Source organism: Mastomys coucha, unplaced genomic scaffold, assembly GCF_008632895.1.
Source record: "Mastomys coucha isolate ucsf_1 unplaced genomic scaffold, UCSF_Mcou_1 pScaffold21, whole genome shotgun sequence".
Lineage (NCBI taxonomy): Eukaryota > Metazoa > Chordata > Mammalia > Rodentia > Muridae > Mastomys > Mastomys coucha.
The window spans coordinates 164,126,672-164,152,209 of NW_022196904.1; the positions used below are offsets into that span (position 1 = coordinate 164,126,672).

The 25,538-nt window shown below is 37.9% G+C and overlaps 1 protein-coding gene across 1 annotated transcript in view; it reads left to right on the top strand.

The window, feature by feature from the left end:
- Positions 1–25,538, top strand: part of Pten (phosphatase and tensin homolog) — a 64,961-nt gene that overhangs the window by 14,509 nt on the left and 24,914 nt on the right. The window contains exons 2-4 of the mRNA XM_031390108.1: positions 5,586–5,670; positions 19,310–19,354; positions 24,675–24,718. Of these exons, the coding sequence (XP_031245968.1) occupies positions 5,586–5,670; positions 19,310–19,354; positions 24,675–24,718 (174 nt within the window). The remainder of the gene's footprint in view (positions 1–5,585; positions 5,671–19,309; positions 19,355–24,674; positions 24,719–25,538) is intronic.

Below are 25,538 nucleotides of genomic sequence, written 5' to 3' on the forward strand. Positions count from 1 at the left end.
GGAAGAAGAAGCTAATTTGTTCTGTATAAACTCATTAGAAGTTAAAAGTTTTAGAGGCTCACATATGTAGGCTTTTGAGCATTTGTAGGTACAATTTTTGGGGGGGGGGGGGGGGGGTGGTTCGAGACAGGGTTTCTCTGTGTAGCCTTGGCTGTCCTGGAACTTTGTAGACCAGGCCAGCCTCGAACACAGAAATCCACCTGCCTCTGCCTCCCAAGTGCTGGGATTAAAGGCATGTGTCACCACTGCCTGGCTGTAGGTACATTATTTCATAATTAACTTCTAGGAAGAAAAACTTGGTGGAAAACTAGCAGGGATGAGTGACTAGCAAGCAAGCCATCAGTAAATATGCCCAATAAACCTTACTTTGGATTTCAGAGTTGCTGACTTTAGAAGGAACTTGATAAATTAAGTTAAACTTAGTTGAAATTCAGAATACTTTACTCATTGCAAAATTGAAAGTTTTTTTTTTCATTGAGTTCATATCTGTATAAAAATTAGATTGGAATCACTTTTTAAAAGATCCTAAAACTTAAGGATTCAATGGAAAAAAATGTGCTGGGGTACCCAGAGACTTCCATATGTAAGGCGAAATGCTCCACCATTGAGCTAAGAAACATCCCTGTCTTACTATATATACATTTGCGGCAAGGTTTTTTTTTCACTGACTCAGGCCTAGAACTTGTGATCTTCCAGTCTCACCCTACCAAATAGCTAGTATTGTAGTACTACCATGCCAGGTTGATTCTGTTTCAGAAGGTGTTACTTGCTCTTGGGTGTGGTACCTGTATTCCCAGTATTTAGGAAAGACAGGAGGAACAAGAGAAGTTTAACTTTTCTCCTGGCAAGTTGCAGACCAGTTCAGGCTAAGATACCCCTCTTCCCACAAAAAGAAAGTTTGTCACTGGAAATTATGTTAGTTAATGTATGTGTTTACATTATTATGTATGTTGTTATTACATAGCCATTGTCAGTGTTTGATGTGGTTGTCTTTTCACAAATGGAGTTTTTATCTATTTTTTTTTGCTTATTTGTGGTGTTTGGTTTTTTTTTTTTGGTTTTTTGAGACAAGGTTTCTCTGTGTAGCCTTGGCTGTCCCGGAACTCACTCTGTAGATCAGGCTGGCCTTGAGTTCAGAAATCCGCCTGCCTCTGCCTCCCAAGTGCTGGAATTAAAGGCATGTGCCACCACCACCCTGCATTGTTTTTTTTTTTTTTTCAAAGACACAATATTCTGTATAGCTCTGGCTGGCCTAGAACTTATGTAGACACAGCTGACCTTGCCCCCAGGTGATTACAGGTTTGAACCACCATGTTTGGTCTAGTTGTTTTTTTTTTTTTTTTTTTTAAAGACAGGGTTTCTCTGTGTAACCCTACCTGGCCTGGAACTCAGAAATCCACCTGCCTCCGCCTCCCAAGCACTGAGATTAAAGGCGTGCAACACTGCTGGGTTTTGGCCTAGTATTTTTTTTTTTTTAAAGATTTATTTATTTTATTATATAAGTTTTTTTAAAGATTTATTTATTTTATGTGTATGAGTACACTGTAGCTGTACAGATGGCCATCAGCCGTTATGTGTGTGGCTGCTCTCTGCCCTGCTTGCTCCTGCGTAATTCACTGTGGCAGTCTTCAGACACACCAGAAGAGGGTGGTTGTGAGCCACCATGTGGTTGCTGGGATTTGAACTCACGACCTTCGGAAGAGCAGTCAGTGCTCTTACCCACTAAGCCATCTCTCCAGCCCCCTTGGCCTAGTATTTTTAAAGCTGTTTATAACTACCGCTTTATCAGCCATGCTAAATGCCATCGTTTGTTTTATACTTCTGAATCTTTGTAGACTATACTTTCTTATGTAGTTTATTTTCCTCAACTATATTGCTGGAACAGAATGAGAACATACGTGTTTTATAGTTGTATTTTAGAGATTCCTTGTCAAATGCACCAATTTATAGTATTGTTATTAAGTAGAAAAACTGTTAGCAATTAATCAGTTAACTATCAGTTAATGTTTGCATACAGAGTTTGCATATTCAGATTGGCCTTCTACATGCAACCCTCTGGTTTCAGCTTCCTAAGTGCTGGGATTGCTGGCGTCAGTGGCATGGACCCCGCTGCCTGAATACAATAATTTGCAGGGTTTTTGTTTGATTGTTTGTTTCCGTTTTGTTTAAATTGAGACAAGGTTTTATATCTCTGGCTGGCTAGCCTGGAACTTGCTATGTAGACCAGGTGCCTGGAACTTACTTCCTCTCAAGTGCTGGGACTGTAGATTTGTGCTACCTGACGTGAAGAACTCTAATTATAATAACCTCTTAGTTACAATTACAGAGCCTGTTGCAGTTTAATAGATTTAAAGATACTTTCAGATTTCGTATTCAAATCAATTAACAAGGAAGTTAACGAAGTACTATATGAAGCTCAGACTCTGAGAGATTTACCTCAAGTCACCAGCTCTATGCTGCAAAGTTCTATATCAAACGGAAATATTCATTCCATGGTTAGAGTAGGGTCTGGTACCTACTAAATATTTACATAGTCCTTATTCCATCCACCTACCTACCCACCCACCTACCCAGCTACTTACCCATTTATCAAGACAGAGCTTTTCTGCATAGACTTAGCTGTCCTGAAATTCACTCTCTACAACAGGATGTCCTCAAACTCAGAGAAAAATGCCTGCGTCTGTCTCCAGAGTGCTATGACTGAAGGTGGGAGCTACCACCACCTGGTGTTTACTCTTGTAGTTTTAAAACTCCTTTAGTCCTTTTTTTAAAAATCCACTCCCCTCTCCTTCCCTCCCCTTCACTCTTTTTCTTCCCTCTCTCTGTCTGTCTCCTTCCTTCTCTCCCTCCTTCCCCCTTTCTTTCTTAAGCATTTTTCTATGTAATATGTAACATGTAAGCTTTCAGTGCCACTGGTTGAAAGCACTCCAGAAATGGTAAATGTAGGTAGGTCTTGCTGACTTGACAGGCCATGATGAAGGTTTTCCTCTGCAGGATTTCCCTTGTTCTTGACTATCCATCTATGTATGTATGCCTGAGTAAATTAAACCTGTGTCTGTTTTATGTAAATCCCATTCTTTCTGTGTGTCTTTATGAGTTACATTTGGATCCTGTTCCTGGATAGATTTCTGTCTCTTTACAGCAGTTCTCTGCGGGTCTGTGTGCCTGTCTTTCTTGAGGAAGGTAACTAAGCTGGGGACAGTGATCTGAGGTAGCAACAACAGAAAAGAGGGCAGGAAACTAACCCAAGGTTTTTTTTTAAAGATTTATTTATTTTATGTATGAGTACATGATTGCTCTCCCCAGACACACCAGAAGAGAGCATCAGATCCCATTACAATAGTTGGGAGCCACCTTGTAGTTGCTGGGAATTGAACTCAGGACCTCTGGAAGAGCAGTTGGTGCTCTTAACCACTGAGCCATCTCTCCAGTGCAAATTAACCCAACCTTTTACCAACTTGTGTGGTTCATAAATACAGCACAAAGCTAAATTTGAAGTTCTAGATAGAATGGCCACATTTCACAGAAAATAGTAATAATCTTTTTCTTTTAATAAAATTCAGTTCTTAGTTGTATTGTTCAGTAAAGCATCAATTATGTGTGTGCATCATACTGGTGTATGTATGTTTTTTTCTTAGTGTGTGTTGGGTAGAACCAAGGGTTCTTTGCACATGCTAGGTAAAGCCCTCTGTCACTAAGCTGACTCTTCTAACCTGAATTTATATTTTGACCAAAATTAATTTATAATATTTTGGGTGGCAATTTCAGAGATAATTATCATGGTCTGGGGTTCCATTCTGGTGACTCAGCCTTTTGTTCCCATTTTTCTTGAGTTGGTGCTCAGAAAATTGAATTTTTTGCAATACAAGTCAATCTTTATTGAAAACTTTAGTATTAAAAGTTGAATTGAGCCTGGTGGTACTTGCGCACACCTTTAATCCCAGCACTTGGGAAGCAGAGGCAGGTGGATTTCTGAGTTCGAGGCCAGCCTGGTCTACAGAATGAGTTCTAGGACAGCCAGGACTACACAGAGAAACCCTATCTCGAAAAACAAAACAACAACAAAAAACCCCAAACAAACAAACCCAAACCAAACCAAACCAAAAAAAAGTTGAATTGTTTAAAAAAAAAAAGATTTAGACATATACTTATAGCGGGCTCAGCCTGCTTTTCCTATAGGCCAGGTTCCCTCTCCCAGGAGAGTGGGCGGGGGGTCGCCTCACACTAATCAGGAAAATGCCCTGCAGACATGCCCACAGGTCGATTTGATGGAGGCACTTTGCACCAAAGCTGTAAATAAAACGATTCTGAAGTTGTAGTGCTCTGGTTTTGGTTAAACCTCTTTGCTTGCTCTCCCTCCTCCCCCCATTATTGAACATAATATAACTAGCACATTTTAATAATTAAAAAAGAGCTATAGTTTTAGATGTGACCCTTTTCTTAATTTAAATAATCATTTTATTTGAAACTTTTCTAATTCTTCTTTGGTTGAGATGAATTTATGTATTCTTACAGGGAGAAAACTTGTTCCTGGTGCAGAAAATGTGTCTATATGTGTCTATACATGCACTTAAGACATTAGGAACCTTTTTTTTGAGACAGGGTTTCTCTATATAGCCGCAGCTGCCCTGGTGCTCACGCTGTAGACCAGGCTGGCCTCGAACTCAGAAATCCGCCTGCCTCTGCCTCCCAAGTGCTGGGATTAAAGGCGCTTGCCACCACTGCCCAGCAGACATTAGGAACCTTAACTTAAAGCTGTAACTTGACTTGCTGAAGATGCTTGGTCATGTCCTACAGACTTTATAATTTGTCTCATTTATTGCATAATATTATTTAGCCTGCTCATCTATATTATTCCTGTAGGTTAACATTTTTACCCAAAGGCTTTGCAAGTTGGTGTTAAAGATACTTGGCCATCACAGATGATGCTCTGCCTCTGTAGTATCTATGGCCAAAGACTTCTCAGTGGCTTGGAGGTCAATTACTGAGTCATGTAGAAGGCAAATGTATCCAGAATTATATAGGCAGAGATCTTTAATGGTTGTTTTAAAGAAGGTAACTTGGTATAGTTGATGTGAAAATCTTGTAGGTAATTATGAGATGAGACCCCAGAACAAATGAGAGCTAGAAAGATGGACAAGATTCATGGAAGTATAGATTTTTAGTTAATTGGAAATAAATTCTTCCTGAATATAGAGATGCGTTTTTATGTTAATTGGTTTGTAACACAATTGAAACTAATGGACATAGTAAGTATTAATTACATTGATGAGAAGAAAGCATCTAGGCTCCAGCCGCAGTGGAGTGTTATGACGTCACAGGTGTCAAGGATGACGTTATCACTGCCGACTGAGTCACTGTGTAGAGTAGGAACTTGAAGTTGCCGACTGAGTCACTGTGTAGAGTAGGAACTTGAAGTCTAAGGATGGTGAGTGACTGTCCAGGTTATGTAGCTCAAGGAGCAGACAAGTACATTTGACAACCTTTTATAATTACAGCTAATAGTGGGAAAAGCTAATGTTTCCAAATGCATGCATATTTGTGTCACTGTATATTCTAGGTATTTCCTTAACTTAATAATTCAGATATTTATCCAAATATTATTGCTATGGGATTTCCTGCAGAAAGACTTGAAGGTGTATACAGGAACAATATTGATGATGTAGTAAGGTAAGCACTTTGGATTTTCTACTTCATATATTAATAAATTATATTGATGTGTCATATTTAGAAAAGATTTTGTTTTGGTAATACTCTGAAAGTTTTAACCTAAAACATCTGATAGCTCTCAGCTGGATGCAATTCACTGGACAAGAACTATTTATATAATCATGTTTATTTATGTCATGAAGATTTTTTTTTTTTTTGTATTCCATAAGATGCCTTTACCAGGTTAGTCTCTGGCTTCTATTATAGTACAAGGTTTTGATATTATATTTGGGCTAGGCCTTGCTTAAGTAAGTTTGCTTAGTTATTCACACTGAGGCATGGGTGATTGATGAGTTTTTATGAAGCACTTATACCTGTAATAGTGTTTGAGTCAGTGATTATGGAGGGACTTGTTGGACATTGAAGAGTTTCATAATTTTACAAAATTTCCAAGTATAATTGCCACTTAGTTCAGAAAAGTGTTTTTCAGGGCCCACTTAAATTCTAATTTCAGAATAAAAATGCAATTGTATGAGTAAATGAACATTAAATTTTTGTCGCAAACTATAACAGTATTTTAATACTTCATTAATACTGAGTCTTGCTATATTTGCTATGCTGGTTCTGAAGTACTTAAGTGAATTTAAAAGTTAAAATTCTGGATTATTTCCTTTTACTCATGAGTATCTTTCCTGGGACTTTTAAACTATTTTGTGATTATGCAGATTTAAGTAGGTGGGAGAGCACTTTGTAACTTAGAGCTACATGCAGATGTAGGATGCTTTTGTGGTACTGCATGATTTTATGCTTTTAGATGAGCTAGTAGTTTTCCAAGTGGCTAATTTTTACTGTATTAAATTGTGTTCATTTAGATAAATTATTATAATATTATTTGTGTTTTGCTCAGGTTTAAGTTTCACCATCTATAAAAGCCTACTAAAACAAACACCAAACCCCTAACTGTTGTGTAGTTTCCATTAAACTTTAGATTATCCTGTCAGAGGTAACTGTTTAAAAGCCTTTAACAATAGGGAAATACATGTGCCTTCTCATAATTAGGTAGAACACAGCGGGCCCACAGGAACACAGCTCAATAGGCAGTGATGATGCAGAGAAAATGAAATATGCCGCAGGAAAAAAGTAAGAGGGAATCTTTGAATAAGTTGCAGAGTGTGGTTGAGTAGCAGCTGGCCAGGTACAGGTTACCAGCTAGTGATTGTTCTGCTCCTCGTAAGATTTCACATCAATTTTATATTCAGCCAAGGACTGATTTAACCAAACCAAATACTGAAAAAAGTGCAAGCACTTTCTTTGAGTGGAGGGGGTCCTTTCTGGCCATGTGAGATATTCTTTTGGCTAATCTAGCATGTTAATTTTATATTGGTTTTTTATAAGTATGAATTAGTCACTGAAAGTGATTAGATTATCATTAAGGTTACAATTCCAGTTTCTAAACCTTTACCCCTGGTCATTAGACCTTATACTACAGTAACTTAGCCAAAAATATGCTGTGTTGAAAAGTTAGTTTGGTCCTGAGTCTTCTGCTTTATGATTCCTGTATCTATGCTTGCAAATTAAGAGATATGCACATTCACTTTATAATTAGTAACTAAGACTGAAATTAATTCTACCTAGCTTTATCTATCTAGTTTTTTTATTTAACCTTAGGTGTTTTCTCAGATTTTTTTTTTAAGAAATCTATCTGTATTATTTAGCTTGTTGTTCTTTTAGCTTTCTACTGTAATGTTTTTAGCATAGCTGCGTAGAGAATCAGCTGGGTATAAAACTGCTGTTTGTTTTTTGTTGTTTTGTTTGTTACGATAAATTACCATTAAGGTCTGGATAGCTTCTGTTTACCAGTCCCCACCCTCTTTTATATAGTGAAAGATGAATAGGAAGGAAGATGTGCTTTTTCCTACAAACTAAAGTGACTACAATAACTTTTTTTGTGATTTTTGTTTGATTGTTTTGTTTTGTTTTGTATTTTGAGATAGGGTCTGTACTAAGTAAGTAGCCTTGGCTAGCCTGGAAGTCCTTATGTAGACCTGTCTTGTTTTGAACTCATAGGTATGAATCTGCTTGCCTCTGCTTCTGAGTACTGGGATCAAAGCCAACACCAACACATTAGCCCCTACAAATAATGAATTAAAATGCCTTTTAGGATTGACTTCACCAAAGAACATTGGTGTCCAATATCTAAATAATTGATTACTTAAGTTTCTTCACACTATATTGGTGATATTAGTTTTAATCAATAGTGAGTGCTTCCTTTTGCATTAAAGTTGGTAACATCTCAGTACAAGTCTTTTCATATCACCAGATAGCCTGGAAGGAGCAGGTGATGTGAAAGAGGGTTTGTTTGCCTCATTGTTCTAGAAGACTTTCTGGCTGTGGTGGGTGAGGAGGGAGGGCAGAGGCTCTCCATCCCTCCATCCATGACATCCTGAGTTTGGGGCAGAGTTCATGGTAGAAGGGGTGGAAGCAGCAACTCCTCATGGTTGTGGAAGGAAGCAGGCACCAGGGAAATCTTCAGATAATCCGCCCCAGTGACTGATTTCAGTCAGCCAGATTTCACTTCCAAAAGGCTCTACAACCAGGTTGGGAGGTGGGTTTCAGATCTAATTCCATATTTTTCTTACATTTTCCCCAAACAAGAAATATTATATAAAACTTAATCTTTGCTATTATACTATAGCGTTACCTGGAGTGAGGTAAACTTAAATTGCAAATATCTTCATGCTTAAATTGTCCTGTGCAGAAAGGTTTGGAAAATATAGTGTGCCATGATTAGTAGGATTTCATAGTTGAGATGTACAGAATTTGAGAAAAATACTTAGCTGCTCCATTTGAGATCCTGGATTCATATAAAGAGTGGAAATGGAGGGACAGTGGAGTTGGAACTTGGCTTTCTAATTACAGAATTCATATAAAGAGTGGAAATGGAGGGACAGTGGAGTTGGAACTTGGCTTTCTAATTGCAGATGCTTTTGCTTAATCTAGGGAGTGATCTGGCAAGGCAGGTGGGGAGGACTGGAGGCTTCCACAGTAGTTGTTTTTCTTCTTCTTCCTCTTAACTGCTTCCTTTTTTTTTCTCCTCAATTTTTGCAACTAATAGAGGGTGATACAAAATCATGTTTTGTTCTGATAGGTATTACTCTTTTGTTGTTGTTTTTTGTTTGTTTGTTTTTAGAGACTGCTCTTTGTAGCTCTGACTGCCCTGGAATGTAGACCAGGCTGGCCTCGAACTCAGAAATCTACCTGTCTCTGACTCCTGAGTGCTGGGATTAAAAGTATACACCACCACCACTTGGCTTGATTCGTTCCTTTACATTGCCCCTTAAGCTAGTATAAAAGCTCTGTGATTTTAAATCTAAGCAGTCCTGAACAGACTGGTGCAAAGTATTTAAGAAGCTTACTTTTGTGATCTCTTCTGCTCCAATGACTCAGGAAAATGTAGATGTAACAGTCTACCTTTTACGCAAAATGTTTAGTACAATGCTACCAGTGTACCTTTCCCCACTTTTTATGTTTTCTCTTGGTTTCCTTTCATAATTTGCTAACTCTCATCTTCCTAGACATTGTTTCATGGAGCTCAATTAGGAAAATGTTGAAAATGAAAAAGTTATATGTACAAAATTGTTTTCTACATTTAATGTGTTTTGAGGTCGAGGCATGCTATATGACCCAGGCTGACTTATGTATAGTCTGTGCTGGTTTAAAATTCATGATTTTTACACTTCCACCTATGGGTGGACAAGTATGTCCACCAAGCCCAGTTTGTCTATAGTTTTTATAGGGAAACGTTTGGAGCTCTGTCTATGACATAATGATTTAACAAAAAACTATTACTGTCTTGTATACCCATGTATAACCTTTTCAGGTTCAAGAGTCTATTGTATTGTTTCTTGGCCGCTAGCATATATATTTTCTTTCTGAAGAGATTTTGCAAATGTTCAATTCTTAATTATATGTACATTTGTTAATCAAACTTAATTGTGTGTTGATTTTAAGTGAGAAAGAACTATTTGTTATTCTAGCATCATTATTGACTATCAGTTAAAAATAAGACTTGAAAACATATTATTCAGAGGCCCATTGAATAGGAAATAATGAATAATAATAATAATGAATAGGAAAGAATATTGCTTCTGTTTTTCCATTCTAACATTTTTGCTCCTTTCCTCATTTTGCCTTCCTCTTTTTCCATTTAAATAAAATTAGTGAGTTCATATAACAGTCACTGTTTTGAACGTTAATTTGAGTGACATTTAGTGTTTTCACAGTATAGTCAGAGGTGATATAGCCACTTCCGATACCAACTCCAGAGCCTTCTCATCACTCCTGAAAGCTCTGGCTCCCCTTGACTTGTGCTGGATGTCGCTCCTGCTCGGGGGTGATTGAGTGTGGTGGACAGTAAGAATGCTATGGGCACAAACTAGTTTTGCTATTTAATAGTGGATACTATTTTCTGTACATTTATATCTGTTAACGATTGTATAACAAGCTTGCATATACCATATTACTAAGTTTGTAGACTGAACCCAATCCCTGTTTCACTTTTATAAGAGCCTTAAAAGATATTAGAATCTTCACTTGCCACAGCTTGGAAGTAGCAAGAAACTGAAAGTTGAGTCCATGTCTATGAGATTCCAAAGTTGGTGTTTTTTCTTTTTTGTTTGTTACTGTATTTGAGATCTCACTACATAGCTAAGGCCAGTCTTGAACTCAAGATCCTCCTGATTCCATATTCTTAGAGTGCTCAGTGTATAATCATGTGGTGATCTGTCTGGCAAAGGTTCAGTTTTTAAAAAGTTCCTTTTAACTGGGGAAGGAGTGCAGCTCTGGAAGTTGAACTCCAAGTCATCACTAGGTACTTTACCACTGTGCACTACTCAAAGTCATCACTAGGTACTTTACCACTGTGCACTACTCAAAGCTGCTTTCCTAAATGTGTGTTTTTCTGTACATCAAAGGACAAAAATCTAGAAATGCTTGAACAAATCTAGACAATATTTAAAAATCAGGAAGCCTCGTTCAAAAACCTGAATTTCTAGCTTATTTTTAAAAGCTGAAAGAGCTGTCAAAACTGAACTCAACATTCCTTTGTAATGGATCAGGTGGGGTTATATAATGTCTGACCTTTGGGCACTGAACAAATTGAGTTACCATTTCTCCATTAAGGACTGCGTCTTAGTTAGGTTTCCACTGCTGTGAAAAGACATGACCAAGGAATATGCTTGGCCCAGGGAGTGGCACTATTAGGAGATGTGGTCTTGTTGAGGGATGATGTGTGTTATTGTGGGGTTAGGCTTTGAGACCCTCTCATAGCTGCCTGAGGACAGCTCCTGACATCCTTTGGATGAAGATGTAGAATTCTCTAGTCCTTCTCCAGCTCCGTGCCTGCCTGGACACCACCATGCTTCTTGCTGTGGTAACTTTCATTATATTATAGCATTAAAGTTGTTATATCTTAACATTACTGTTGTTAATATTTTACCTTGCCTAGTTTATTCAACTTCATTGATAAGTATGTATGTGGAAAATGTACATATAGTTTGTCGCTGTCCAAAGTTTCAGGCAACTATTTGGAAGAAGTGTCTATAGTGTATTGTATCATCTGAGAATATGTTACATCCTTTGTTAAACTTTAGTGCTGTAGATGTTCTCTCATTTCCACTTGAAGGACTGTCTATAGCATTTCTTTTAAGTTTTCATAACTTTTGTTTCTCTGGGAATGTTTAGATTTATTTCTCATTTTTGAAGAACAGTTTTGCTGGATTTTTTTATCTTCTAGGACTTTAAATGTTATATTCGTACTTCCTGTTCTTCAAGATTTCTGAGGGGGAAAAAATCTGCTGATATCAAGGCTCCTTTGTGACAAATTGCTTCTCTTTGCAAAAGACTATGGGTCTTTCTCAGGAGAGGGTCTCACATAGTACAGGCTGGCCTGGAGTTCTCTTACATATGCAAGGATGTACTGAATGACATTTGATCCTCCTGCTTCCACTTGGCTAGTGCTGTGATTTCAGGAGTGCACCAGGCTGGCCTCGAACTCAGAAATACACCTACCTGCCTCTGCCTCCCAAGTGCGTGTGCCACCACCGCCTGGCTGGAGTGTAGTTGATATGTTGGAGAAAACTGATTTTCTGTTTCTCAGTACGTATCAACTGCAAATAGTTTCTTAGAGGCAGGGATTTGTGTCTGCTTCAGATTTAGTGCTGGGATTTTGTTTGATTTGACTTGAGCAGATTTTGTGCATGCTGAAACAGTCTGTGAGTGTGTGTATCACCCTTGTGTCTGGAAGATGCTGTTTGCTCAGAGTCATTCACTACTTTTAGCTCTTACTATCTTTCTTCCTCTTCCTTGGAGTAGATCCTTGAACCTTGAGGAGAGGGGTTCAATAAATATAAATGCATCCTGTTTAGTACTGAGTGCTCCAAAGTCTCAAAGTCTCTCCATTTGTATGCTTTTTTTTTTTTTTTTTTTTGTTTTTTTTTTTTTTTTTTTGGTTTTTTGGTTTTTTGTTTTTTTGAGACACAGAATTTCTCTGTATAGCCCTGGCTGTCCTGGAACTCACACTGTAGACCAGGCTGGCCTTGAACTCAGAAATCTGCCAGCCTCTGCCTCCCAAGTGCCAAGTGCTGGGATTTAAGGCATGCGCCACCACTGCCCTGCCTGGCTGTACGCTGTGTTGATGTATATGCTTACTTTCATGTGGGGGTTACTGCCTTACATAATTTAGTTTCCAGATAAAAGGCAAACTTTTAAAAAAATTATTTATAATAATTTTAAATATTGATAATAAGCCTCAGTGAGCACTAGCGCTGGGCAGGTGTCCACCCTCTACGCTGTTAGTCTACTTCCTTATTGCTAACTCCGAATTATAACAAGGTTATATAGCATCACTTGATGTATGTGAGGATCACCTTGTCCAGAGGCAACCAGGGCCGATATTTAGTATTACATAGCAACAGACCAAACCTCAACAATTTTAAATTAAGGAGTAAGGTTTTCACAACTAAGGCTGGTACATGTGAAATTCATTTCTAGGCCTAAATCTTTGAGTACAGAATTCAACATTGCCATACATAGCAACAGACCAAACCTCAGCACGCTGTTCAGTTGTGGCTCTCTGTGTTAATCACCATCTACTGCTTTTTTGCAAAAGAATGTTCTTTTGATAAGGGCTAAGTGACACACTCATCTATGGAGAGCAGTATGTTAGGGACATGTCTGGTTTTGTAATACAGTAGTAGTAGTAGGTTTTCTCCTAGGCTCACGACTTGTCTACTCTTAAATTCTTAGCCGCTTTAGCAGTGGCAGGCATGGGTTCTATTTTAAGGAATGGGTCTTAAATCCAGTTTTTTAAAAGCAGTTGGTTATTCCCATAATATTTATGCCAATACTGGATCAATATATATGCCTGTGAGCATGCAGGTCTCTGTTGTGGGTCCCAGCGTTTATAGCTGGGTTATATTGATGACTGCTTTTCTCCTCCAGTAGTATGCAAAAAGTACCTCCCAGCACCATGAATGCTCGTCACTAGTGCTGCAGCCTCTAGTTGGGTCTCAGCTCAGTCTCTCTGTGCTCGGACACACGTAAGCAGTGTCTCAGCCACAGGACCTCACCGTCTGCTTGTGAAGGAAAACAGTAGTAGCCTTAGCATGAGCCGTGACATGATGTTGGGGTTGCAAGTATGTGCTACCTACCATACTTTGTTCTTTATGTGGGTTCTGGGGCCCTAAACTTAGACTAAGACACCTTCCTAGTCCTGGAGTTCTCCTTTTTAAAAAATTATTTGTTTTTGTGTGTTGGGGTATGTGTGTGCTATGTCATGCCACACTTTTGGAGGTCAGAGGACAACTTGTAATTCTTTCCTTTTACGGCATGATTCCTGGAGATCAAACTCATCTGCAGGTTTGGTGGCAGTTATCATCTTGTTAATGCCCCACCCCCTTTTAATATCTCAGAAACTTCACTTTCCTGCCTCAGCCTTCTGAATGCTGGCTTGCAAGTATGTACCACCACATCCAGTTCTGTCTTTCACTTTACTGATATTTCTGTTCATCATTTTTCTTGATCTTGCCCATATCTTTCTTTAGCTTTCTGAGTATCATTAAGACCACACAAATCTTTGTCTAGTAAGTTTGCTTTCTGGTTTTTCTGAGAGACAACTTGTTGACTTTTTAACTTACTTGCTTTTTGAGTAATCCACACATCTTATTTTGGGGTTTGAATAAGCACACTTGTGTATGCACGTATGTTTTTGTCTTGTAAATTTGTGTGTGTGTGTGTATGTTTGGGAGGAGGTAGCCAAAAGAGAATCTCGATCTTCTAGGGTCGAAGCTCCTACAAGCTCCTACAAGTTCTCCTCTTTTCCAAAGACTGCCTAGCTCTTTTTGTGGATTTTCTGTATTGGGTATCTACTATGCTATCCCCATGCAAAGATCATATGCAAACTTAAGATCTTTGGGGCTAGAGCAGTGGTTGAGTGATTGGGGACACTGGTTGTTCTTCCACAGGGCCTGGGTTCAATCCTCTGCACCCACATGGGGGCTCACAACTGCCTGCCAGTACAGACTGAGGGGACCTGATGGCCTCTTCTGAACTCTGGGAGCACTACATGCAAGTGGCACACAAGTGGTGCACAGACATACATTCGGGCAAAATACCTAAATACACAAAATAATAATAAATTAAATTAAAGATCTTTTAGTCTTGGGCTTTCTTTCTGGGTATAGGGAATGACTTCCTAAATTCTCTTGTATGTGTAGTTAATCTCAGTTGTTATTATCTTTAAATGTTGGGCTCTTTGAAAGATCCAAAGGAAGGAAAAAGGAGGGGGCAGGGCAAGTACAGAACAGAAGAAGACTGTAGATTTAAAACCCCTTGATGTCTTCAGTTGGTGGGCGACAGCTTCCTCTGTCTACATATGTGTGTTCAGAAGAAGCAATTAGTGACCAGAACACAGATTTTTAATATTGGAACATACGGCACTTATTATTAACTTTGGCTTTTGAAAGTTGGTTGCAAGTCTCTATAGAGATATATCAGTGACTGTATGAGAAGTCTTTGTTGTATAAGAGCTGAAATCAGGGCTGTGAAGGTGGCTCACTTGGTAAAGTTCTTGCTATTCTGAGTTCCCATTCTTAGAACCCATCCAAAAGCCAGTTGGCTCAGCATGTTTCTGTGACCTCTGTGATCAGGAAGCAGGCAGAGAAGACTGTATCCTGGGGGCTTGCTGGCTAGTTAGCTTAACCAAAATAACTGATTCCATGTTCAGTGAGAGAACCTGTCTCAAAAACAAACTAGTTGCAAAGTCATAGAACAATAATTGTTGCTCCTTTCACACACACACACACACACACACACACCCTTAAAATTCTAAATTAACTTTCATTTACTGTCAAAGCTGACTCACAGAAACTGTCAGCATTTGCTTAGACTCCCTGGACCTGAGTGGGCACCTGGGACAGGTTCTGTAAGTGCAGTTGGTGGGTAATAAAAACCTCAGTTAAACTCAGTAAGGCATACACACAAACACATCAGAGTTGGAAAGGAGGTTCAACAGGGATAGGAGGGGATAAAAGAGTAGTGAGTGGGCTATGCATAGCAATTCTTTCAAGGAAAATGTAGTTATGAAAGGTGTCTTAGATCGTGCAGGTTTAGGGAACATTGCCTCTCTGCTTTTGTCTAATATTTTAGTCTCTACTATCTAAGTAAATCTCTGCAGGCAGGTTTGCCCATTTTCCTCTGGAATGTGCTGTTTCCTTGCCTTTCCTCGCTTGTCTTTTATGTGTCAGACTTGAGCCAAATGTGGTCACAGCATTCTTGAGAGCACAGTGGGGGAGGTGCAAAATGTGTCCCTAACTAATCAGCTTCTCTGAGACGACTACCCACCCACACCGTTAAAGGTGCCTGTTAAAGGGCTGCTTTCTTCTGTTAGACTTGCTGTTGATCACATGCTAGCTAAGAGATCATAATGCTCAACTGTTAAAGGGGCACCCAGATAGGACTTCTCTGACCCTAACGTAAACACACTGTAGGAAATACTCCTTAAAAAGAATTATGAGTTTAGTTGCAGATGTCATAAAATGTCTTTAACAGAAAGGAATAATCCTTCATAGGAAGTTCCCATCTTGGAAAGCAGAAGTTTAGGAAACGTGATGTAGGGGCTAGAAGGTTGTAGAGGCTATAGTCCTCTTAGACGTTGATGCGTGATCCAAATCCTGGCTGCTGTCTATGAATTCTCAGGTCTTCCAGTGAGATCTTTGAAGAATCTACTGTTCTTTTGTACCTTGCTGCCCACTTTGTAGGATTGAGTGTCTAACAGCAAGGGAAAGAAAGAGAAAAGAAATACCTTTGTTCTCCTCAGTGTTTGCTAACTGGTTGACATAAGGATGGCAAAATTTCCTTATGAAATTTTTATACTTCATCCCCCTTTCAGAAATTTGTAACTGCATTTACATTTAAAAAACTGTGGTTTTTGTTTATTTGTTTGAGTATTCTTGGACTTTATAGCTTCCAAAGCTTTGGACAGTTAATCTCTTTTGTTTACAAATCTAGTTGGACATTGTGTTCGTACGTGGTGTTTATGTGTTGACTTTCTTCAACTTATTTTCTTTTAGATTGTTTAAACTGCTTTGATTCCTTTTGTAGACACAGCTTTATAATTAATGCCTTTATAAATCACTTTTATGCCCTTAGATTCAGATAAATGTTGACTACAGAAATTGATGGGTTATATTTTGCTCAGAATTAGTGATTGCTAACTCTGCTGTATTGTTGTATATAATTACTATATTTTCTATTGCTAGCTCTTAAATAATCAAGAAGTAGCCTTGCTTAAGTTACCAAGTAGAAAAGATTTAACTTCTGAGGAATTGTTAATTTTTCTCCTATTACTGACTAGGCATTTTTCTCTTGGACAGAGAATAGAGAAGTGAAAGGTTTAGGGCTCCCTGCCTTTTTCCTGTTTCCAGCATTATACACCAGTCAAGCGTATGGAATTCTAGTTTCTTTTTGTTTTGTTACCCCACTCTGACCTTTAGTGGATACTGTTTTTGTGTTCCTTCTTATACAACACTTTGCTGCTGTCCTGAATTCATCTATGAGCACTCCTGCCATTTTGATGACTATGTATGTTTTAAAACTGAGCTTTGTGAGCTTTTCTGCAGCTAAATTGTTTTTTTTTTCTTGAATAATTTGTTTATTACAAAAGAGAATTCTAGAGAGTCCTACCAAGTCCTTCCAAGTCCAGAGCTTTGTTACTGTGATTGCTGTTGATTTGAGATGGTGTCTTAACTCTAACCCCAGCTGACTTCAAACCCAGTTCTATAGACCTGGCTGTGCTTTGTGTACTGTGTTTACATGTGTGTGGTGGTAACATGCATGCCCCATGTCACTTAGTGGGTTTGGTTTTCTTTCTTTCTTTCCTTCCTTCTTTCTTTCTTCCTTTTTTTTTTGAATCATCAAAGTATGACTTCATGTTTTGTCTTTAAAAAAAATAACAGTTCCCTCTGTTTAAAAAAAAATTTAGAATAGTTTATAGTTACCGGTGGATTACAGTTAAATCCTCTTTGTAGTCGTCATCTTTTAGATTGGGTTGGAGATTCATAGGCTGTTGATGAGGTGAAGCATTTGAAATGCTTTACAGTTCAGTGTCGTATCTCACTATGCCAGCATTTCCTTCCTTCCTCGTCTGCTGTAAGCTCTAGAATTACATGAGCACTTTCCCCCTGTTTCCTGACATTTCCAGAGTTGTAGTTTCCTTTTAAAAATTATTTATAAAAGAGAACTAACTAACCATTTCAAGATATTTTTTTAAAAGAAAAACGTAAGAAGTTAAATGGTATAAAGTTCCTAATATTTTGTTGCATTTTTCATGTAGTTTTATAATGTATTCCAAGGATGTGTCCATTTTGTACACCTGACTGTGACACAAATATATTGCTTGGCTTTCTTTCTTGAATAGAAAATAGAAAATAGATTTTTTTTCATAAGATAAAATAAAAGCAAACAAACTGGAATAGTTCAAAAGAAACAAACAAGAAAAACACAAGACCCACATAGACTCAGAGACACATGTTTATCCACATAGAACTCTCAAAAAAACACAACTGGAAACCATATTATGTGTCCAAGAGATCTATTGATCACATTTGGTGCTCATCAGTTTCTCGTCCTCCTGGGTCTTCCCGGTCTACCCAGCTCTGAACTGAATGCCTCCTGTGTGCAGCTTGAGATGCCCCTTTGCTACCCTTCCTGAGAGTCTCACTGCTTTCACAAGTTGGGCTCCCTGGTTCCCAGAACTTGTTATCACCATTCATGACTTTCCACTGTCAGCATCTTTTACAGCTGAGATAGTGTATGGAAACAAACAACTTGTATAGCCGGGGCCTTTATTATATATGCACCCGTGATTTATAGTCTGTCTTGTATAGCATTCTAGGCTGGAAGTAATTTTTTCTGAAAATCAAACTTTGTATAATTGTTTTTAAGAAGCTAGTGTTGTTAATGGCAGTGTCTTTGTCGTTTTGTCTTTATGCTATCTACTTTTCACGCTGACTTTAGGGTCTGGTGATATCTTTGGCATTTAGAAGTAACATAAAGATATATGGGTCCATTTGAGGCTCCCCTAACTCCCCCTTTTAAAGTCAGTTTTATTAGGCATTTATCCCTTCATCTTGGAAACTCATGTTGGACCTGGAGATGTCTTTAAACTGGCAGAATGTTTTGTGAGGCTCTAGGTTTAGTTGCCAGCACTGCGTAAACCCAGTTTGGTGACACAGACATGTGATTCCAGAGCTCCAGGGATGGAGGGAGCAGGGTCAGGAGTTCAGATTATCTACCACCACATAGTGAATTCAGGTCCAATCTGGGCTACTTGAAACTGTCTTTTTTCCTTTTGTCTCATTACTAATTCTTCACCATTATACCTTGCTGAGTCTTCTGTTACTGGCCTGAAGGTTAAACAAATTTACATATGTAAATTACTTAAAATTATACCTGGCATGTAATAAGTGCTGTGGTACCTGTAATTAGTTTGTTTTCACAGCAGACTGGAAGGAGTGGTCCTTGGTTTGACTCTTTGAGTTACTAGCTTTACACCTTGGGCAAGCTTCATAATCTCTTGGAGATTTACTTCCCTCTCCTGTATAATGTTAATTCTATCTCTGCAATGTTTGTCAGGGACAAGAGAAAGTATACATGTGAAAAATGCCTGATAAACTTTGTACAGGATTACATTGCTATTGTACCTTTCAAAAAGCTTTTTTTTTTTTCTGTTAGGAAGACTAAATTTTAAGGGTTTTTTTTTTGTTTTTTTTTTTTTAAAGCTCATGATTGCTTATGATTTTTGTGGAAGTCTGTGAGCTGAGTACACTTGGGAACTGTTAAGATTGCTTTGTCAAGACATGATTGTAGTTTATTGGACTGAAGACATAAATAGGAAAAGTTTTTGATAAAGTTGGCTCTACTTCAGATTGTATAAATCTGTGTAATGTAATAATTATTAATGAATGAGGGCATATGTATTTGGGTTATTAATAGTATGTGAGATTAGGGTAAATAAATCTCTTTTAGTCCTGTGCAGGATTAATGTAATTTGAAATGTTACCTCATTTTTGTTAATGGTGGTTTTTGTTTGTTTTGTTTTAAGGTTTTTGGATTCAAAGCATAAAAACCATTACAAGATATACAATCTGTAAGTATGCTTTTTTTTTATTTGTCTCTGTGTTAAAATAACTAAATAAAAGTTATTTCTTTGTTGGAGATAAATATATTTAAATATTTCTAAATTTGAGGAACTGGATTCCTCAAGTTGAAGTCTGATAGAGAGGGTTTGCTGGATCTTGAAAGCATGGTGACGAGGTGCAGCAGCCTTGGCACAGACTCCTGTTACTTGATCTGCTTTAACAGACTTGGCGCTTAGCCCATCCTTGAGCCCATAATCATGTGATAATTTGAAATGTAATCCACACTGGAGCTGCTGTTAGTGTTAACGATGGCTTCTGTGGAGACAGACTCCAGGGTGGGTGGACCTTTGTTTCCTCTGTGCTTGTTGATCAATTTACTGAAACAGCTATTTGAATATTTTCTGTGTATAAGCTAAATAAGTTATGCAGCATTGTTTAGTTATCTAGTGTAGGATTTGAGGGATTGCCCATTAGAACTTATTGGCCTATTTTTAAACCTTTGTTTTCTTTTGACTTTTGGAGTAGCAGTGTGAAAAAGAGAAAGGAAAGCAAATCATTAAATACCTTTTGTCTTAGAAAGCCATTTTTATTTTCCTCAGATACTGAGCATTTTTAAAAATTTTAAAAGATAGAAATTACCATTTTTCTATTATGTCCTTTTATTTTCTATGTCTGTGATTTATTTAACAGAATGTTATGCAATGGTAGACTACCAATTAGTAGTTAACCATTTTCTGTAGACTTTATCAAGTGTAAGTACAAGTATTCTTATGAGTCCAGTGGTTACTTAAATTCTTACCTAGAAGGATGGAAGATTTTCTGTGTCTTGTTAGAGTGCTAGATGTTGCTTTTATTCTTTCAGTCTTTAATGATAGTTCGGTTGATAAGACTTCAAAGTATTCATGTGCAATAGTTACCAATATTATTTCTCTTCGCTTTTGCTGACTTCAGATTCAGAAAGGTGCAGCCATGGTGAAACATGCAGATAAAGTGCTCATAAGAGTTCCATCCCTCTAGTAGCCTACTGCTTGATGTGAAAGTAAGCAGGAGCAGGAGAGAATAGTAGACATAGCAACTGGTCACACAGGAAGCCTCTATCAAAGACCAGATGTGTGGGCTGTGATTAGCTCCTAATACCTTCTTTCTTCTACCCCTGCTTGTATATACCTAGGAGACTAACAAGTTTCTGTTTTAGTTCTTTTAATTTTAGGATTAAGTCTTTGCAAACATAAATTTAAAGATTTGGAAATATTTCCATGGCTTTTCTACTAATCAGAATGAATAGGAGTTATCTATTAGACCTGGGAGGATGGGCCAAGGCAAGTCAGGAGATTGATAGCATAATGGTATTTGAAATATGGCAGATAACTCATTTTGGGCAGGAGGTGGTGTGTGCTGGCTTAGGTGGGGTTGCTGCGATAATAAAAGGTGGATAGGAGAACCACAAAACTGATTTTGAACAGCTGCATTCAGAAGGTGACTGAAAAAGGACAAGAACTGTTGAAAGCTGGAATTGATTAAATGAATCATTTCAGACTCACACTGTCAGGATTGGGGATTTAGAGAGATCCCAGTAGGGAAGTAGAAAGACATTAGAAGACACATTCTGCCTGAGTTGACATTTTATGCCTGTTTAACATATCCGAAGCACGGGGAGGAAATTCTTTTCATTCCTGCGAATAGTAACTTCCTGCTCCTAGAATTTAGGGATTGGACTTACGCTGTCGTCTTAGTTGTATTTTAGTATAGTTAGAGATGGCATTGGGTGGGCCTAGGAACTTAATGAACTAACTATCTCTTAGTTGAGAGCTGCCTTTAGTGCATATGAACTTATTCCCTTGTCATTTGGACCGGAGGCTTTCAGAATGGCAAAGGACCTGAAGGGTCCTTTTAGCAGTGCCTTCTTATCTTACAGACAGGGAATTAGGCCTAGGAAGTTAAGTGAGGTGGCCAAAGTCAGATAGGTGCCTCATAACAGACTACCCACTGATTGCATCAGAGTCCCTTTTATTCGTTTTTATTCTCACGTGCTCTTCGATTTTTAGGCAAGTGAGACTAGCCACAGCAGATGTTTTATTTCTTTTTGTCTTAGGATAGAAGTTACACGTAGTATGTATTTTTTTTTTCTTAGAAAATATAAATGTTTGAAGATCCTAAAGTATTTTTCACTGGACGTCTGTATAATTAGTAGTCTGTGAAACCTTTTATGGCAGCAATGTTGTACATGAATGAAGAACTATCAACATAACTTCTCTGATAATCTAGCTTATCTGTTTATAGCAAAATAATCACTCAATTATTTTGAGAAAGGGCAACATTAGTTAATCAGTTTTATATGAGTGTTGTTTAAATTTTTTTGTTGTTCCATGTTCAGAGAATACAAGATTTTAAGTTTTTATTTTATCTTAGTGAATATTTGATGTACTTGGCAAACATTTAACTGTGTTATTTTTATGTTAAGATTTCCTTTGTAAAACACTGTAGAGTGAAGAAGAGAGCTTCTTACCCTGTAGTTTTATGGCAAGGCCCAGTAGTCTGCAAGCTTGTCTTACTGGTTTCACTCCTCCCCTGGCTTTCTCTTGCCACCTTGGGAAACCTCTCCTTTCCTTGTTTTTTTCATTACTCTTTTCATATAAGTCAATTTAAGGTAAGGACAAAAATGACATTTGAGTTTTAATTATAAAGAAAAATTTAAATCCAAATTGTTCTTTGCTATCTTCCATTTTACTATGTGGGGTGACTTACTGCTAACATGCCATAAGAAATTTACAAGAAACTCCCGTGTGAATTTTGGCTATCTACCAGAGATTTTAACTAAGGTGGACCTTTTCTTCTTTACCCTGTGACCCTTTCTCCTGAGCACTGTTACCTAGGCAGCTCCTGCATGTCTCCCTAGGCTTACCTGTAAAGAGCTGCATGCTTTTTTTTTCTTTCCAAAGTCAATTGTTAGATCTGTTTTCAATGACAAATACTGCTCATGTTTGTGCTGTAAAAATTGTCACTGTTTTTTCATTTAAGACTTGAGTGTTTTTGTTATCTTGAATGAAACAGTAATAGAAGTTGGATTTTGTTGAGCAAGGATACTAAGCTTGAGTTCCTTTTCTCACGGTGATTGCATGTTGTGATTAGGAAAGCTTTTAAGGGCCTTTCTAAATCTTAGCTTTTCCATATATACTTATTCCTCATATATACAGTGGGGATATAAGCTGTCATATGATTGTGAGGATGAATACGTGGATGTCAGTTGTGAGTTGTCCATATCCTATAGACTTCAATTGTTCCTATGTTCTTTTCCATGTGACCACCTTAACTGATACATGACAACCAGTTTGTAATGGTGATCTTAAGCAGTGCTCATTAAATCAAACTTTTCAGAATGTTTGTTCTCTCTTTTTCTGGGGTGGGACCCTTCCCTCTCCCCTTTCCCCATGTCCCCTCTCCCTATCTACCCTCCCCTTCCCTTCCCCCACTTCACCTCTGCTAGGCAACTGTGATACCTGACCCTAGAACCCAAGCCAGGCAACCAGAAAGTGTGGCAAATTGAGTAATCTGACTTGTTGGAAACTAACAGCTAATTTCTTAGGTTCTGTGTCTAGCTCCCTCTCATTTCCTGGGTGTGTCCTTGATTCCTAACTGTGTTGCACTGTGGACTCTTCACCACCGCACCTCTCAGAAGAGCACAACCTGGCTGCCTTGCATGCACTTCTAACACTTGGAGGTGGAGGGAGGAGGCAGTTCAAAGCCAGTCTTGGGTATATGAGATCCTGACTCAAAGAAAACCCAAGAGGGAGGGAGAGAAGAGGATATAAATGTGCCCTGTGTATGTGTCCGTTTTCTTCTTAGCTGATTTTTAGGTAAGCACATACAAGGTTATTTAGCAAGGATGCATACATATGCCATTATCCAATATATTTTCTCTTAGCAAAACAGTACATCAGGTAATACATTAAAAGAAAAAGACCTGTGTGTGTGTGTGTGTGTGTGTGTGTGTGTGTGTGTGTGTGTGTGTGAATACAAAAGTTAATTTGCCTCAGTTGAGGAGTTGTACAGATTCCAGATGCACAGTGCAGGCCCACAGATACTTATTTGGAAGTCTTAGATCAGTTTTATTTCGGTATGTAGAAAATTTCAGTTTTCAAAAAACTAAAAACCTAAACAAAACAAACCAATCCATATCCTTTGTGTTACTCAAGTATCCACTGTGGTGGACTCGTTAGCACTCAGCAAGTATGCTGGTTAAGCATCAGACTGGGCTCTGTTGGGAGTCGAAATTGCCTGTTTATAACTTTGGGGTTTGAGATGTGGGTTAAGGAGTAATGGAACTTTGTTTTAAAACACTAACTTTTATTTTTTCAGTAATTTCTCTTTTGTTTGTTTGCTTGTTTTGAGACAGGGTCTTGTATCCCAGGCTGGCCTAGGACTCACTAAATAGCAAAAGCTAATCTTAAAGATACATTCTTCCCCAGTAACTCTTCTGAAGTGCTAGGATTACAGCCTGTGCTAACACTCTCAGCTTATTTTAATAATGTTTAAGTGGCTGATTCGTTAGTAGTTGGAGTCACCAGGGTGCTTCTGATCCCACTAATATGTAGGATACCCTCTTGAGCCTATTGATACTTATTTTATAGCCTATTACTGCAGAGTAGCAATGATTAGTGTTATTGAGAAGCTAAGTGTTTGTCTTATGTCAGTATTTTACTATCAATGGGTTTTAGTTATTTTATTGTTTTCTGATATTAAAATTTATACTCTGAGAGATCATTGGATATGATGACATTTGTATATAAAAGAGTAAAGGTCTGGTTTACAATTTTTAGTAAGCATTGTGTTAGTAAGTAAATAAGTATCATTCGGTTGTCTTTTATATTTTCTTTGTTCTTTTTTTTTTCTGTTTTTAACATGTATGTTTTAAATAATGTTTTAAAATTGTATGTGATCATCTGTCAGGTAAAGAAAGTAGTGAGAGTAGCTATTCATAGGTATTTGTGAAATAAAAAAATATATTCTAAAGCCATGTACAGTCTTCATCCAAGAAATTACAGAGGCAGTGCAGTTGAATTTGCAGTGTTGCATGTTGATGTCACAAATTGTGTGAACAAATATATGCACACAAATTGCATGCATGCATGCATTTAACTTTTTTATTAAAGCTTTGTTCTCTTTAATTATAAGAATGATAATAGTACCTACTTAAATTCTTGAAGTGAACAGAAATAATGACTGTAAAAAGACTTAGCACAATGCCTGTCATGGTTGAAAGGGTGGATAAATGTTGGTTCCTTCCAAGTGTGAAAGGTAACTTAATGCCACATTTAAACTTTCTTGTAGATGTGCTGAGAGACATTATGACACCGCCAAATTTAACTGCAGAGGTATGTATAAACATAGCCATAGCTAGCATACTGTGTAACTAAAGACTGTCTTTTACTGTCTGGTGACAATTATCAGGATTATTGAGATAAAAACCTTAAGAATGACCTTTGACAATTGAAAAAAGTATATTTAATTTTAGAGCTGTTCTTTAGGAACAATTAAATCACAGTCAGGAAAACTAAATCACAGAATAGTTGACGAGGTCCCTAAACTAGGATAGAAGGGGCTTATTGATATGTGGGGCAGTTGGTGCTGTTGGAAACAATCATAGGAAAAGAGCAGAACCGTTTTAACTTTTCTACATAGAAGAATGACATAAAGTTAGTAAAGGATATAGCATCTATATCTATCTATCCATCTATCTACCTACCTACCCCTGTCTGTCTGTCTGTCTCTCTGCCTGCCTGTCTGCTTAGAACCATGAAGCACTAAGGAATAAGTGAGAACAGTGTGTGGAGAGTATTTCTTTTGTGGGGATAGACAGACCTAGGCTACTGCTCATTGGGCAGCATACCATGGTTGAAGTTCACTTAGCTTTAAATGTACATTTTAACAGATTCTTAAATGTTTTTGTGTACCACTGAGGAAATGAGGTTGAGAGCACAGACGGATGGTTGAGTGAAAGCTGGCCTGCAGCCCCTTCCTGATTATAGTATGCCATTGTTTACCACAGAGCTTTCCTGTCACAGAAAGGAGCAAATGGATTGTTCTTATACCATTTTATGATGGCTTGCTTCAGGATAAGTCATGGTTTTTACATATTAGATAATATGGCAGATAATTAGAACTATAGTATCGCCAGGACTTTTTTTTTTTTTT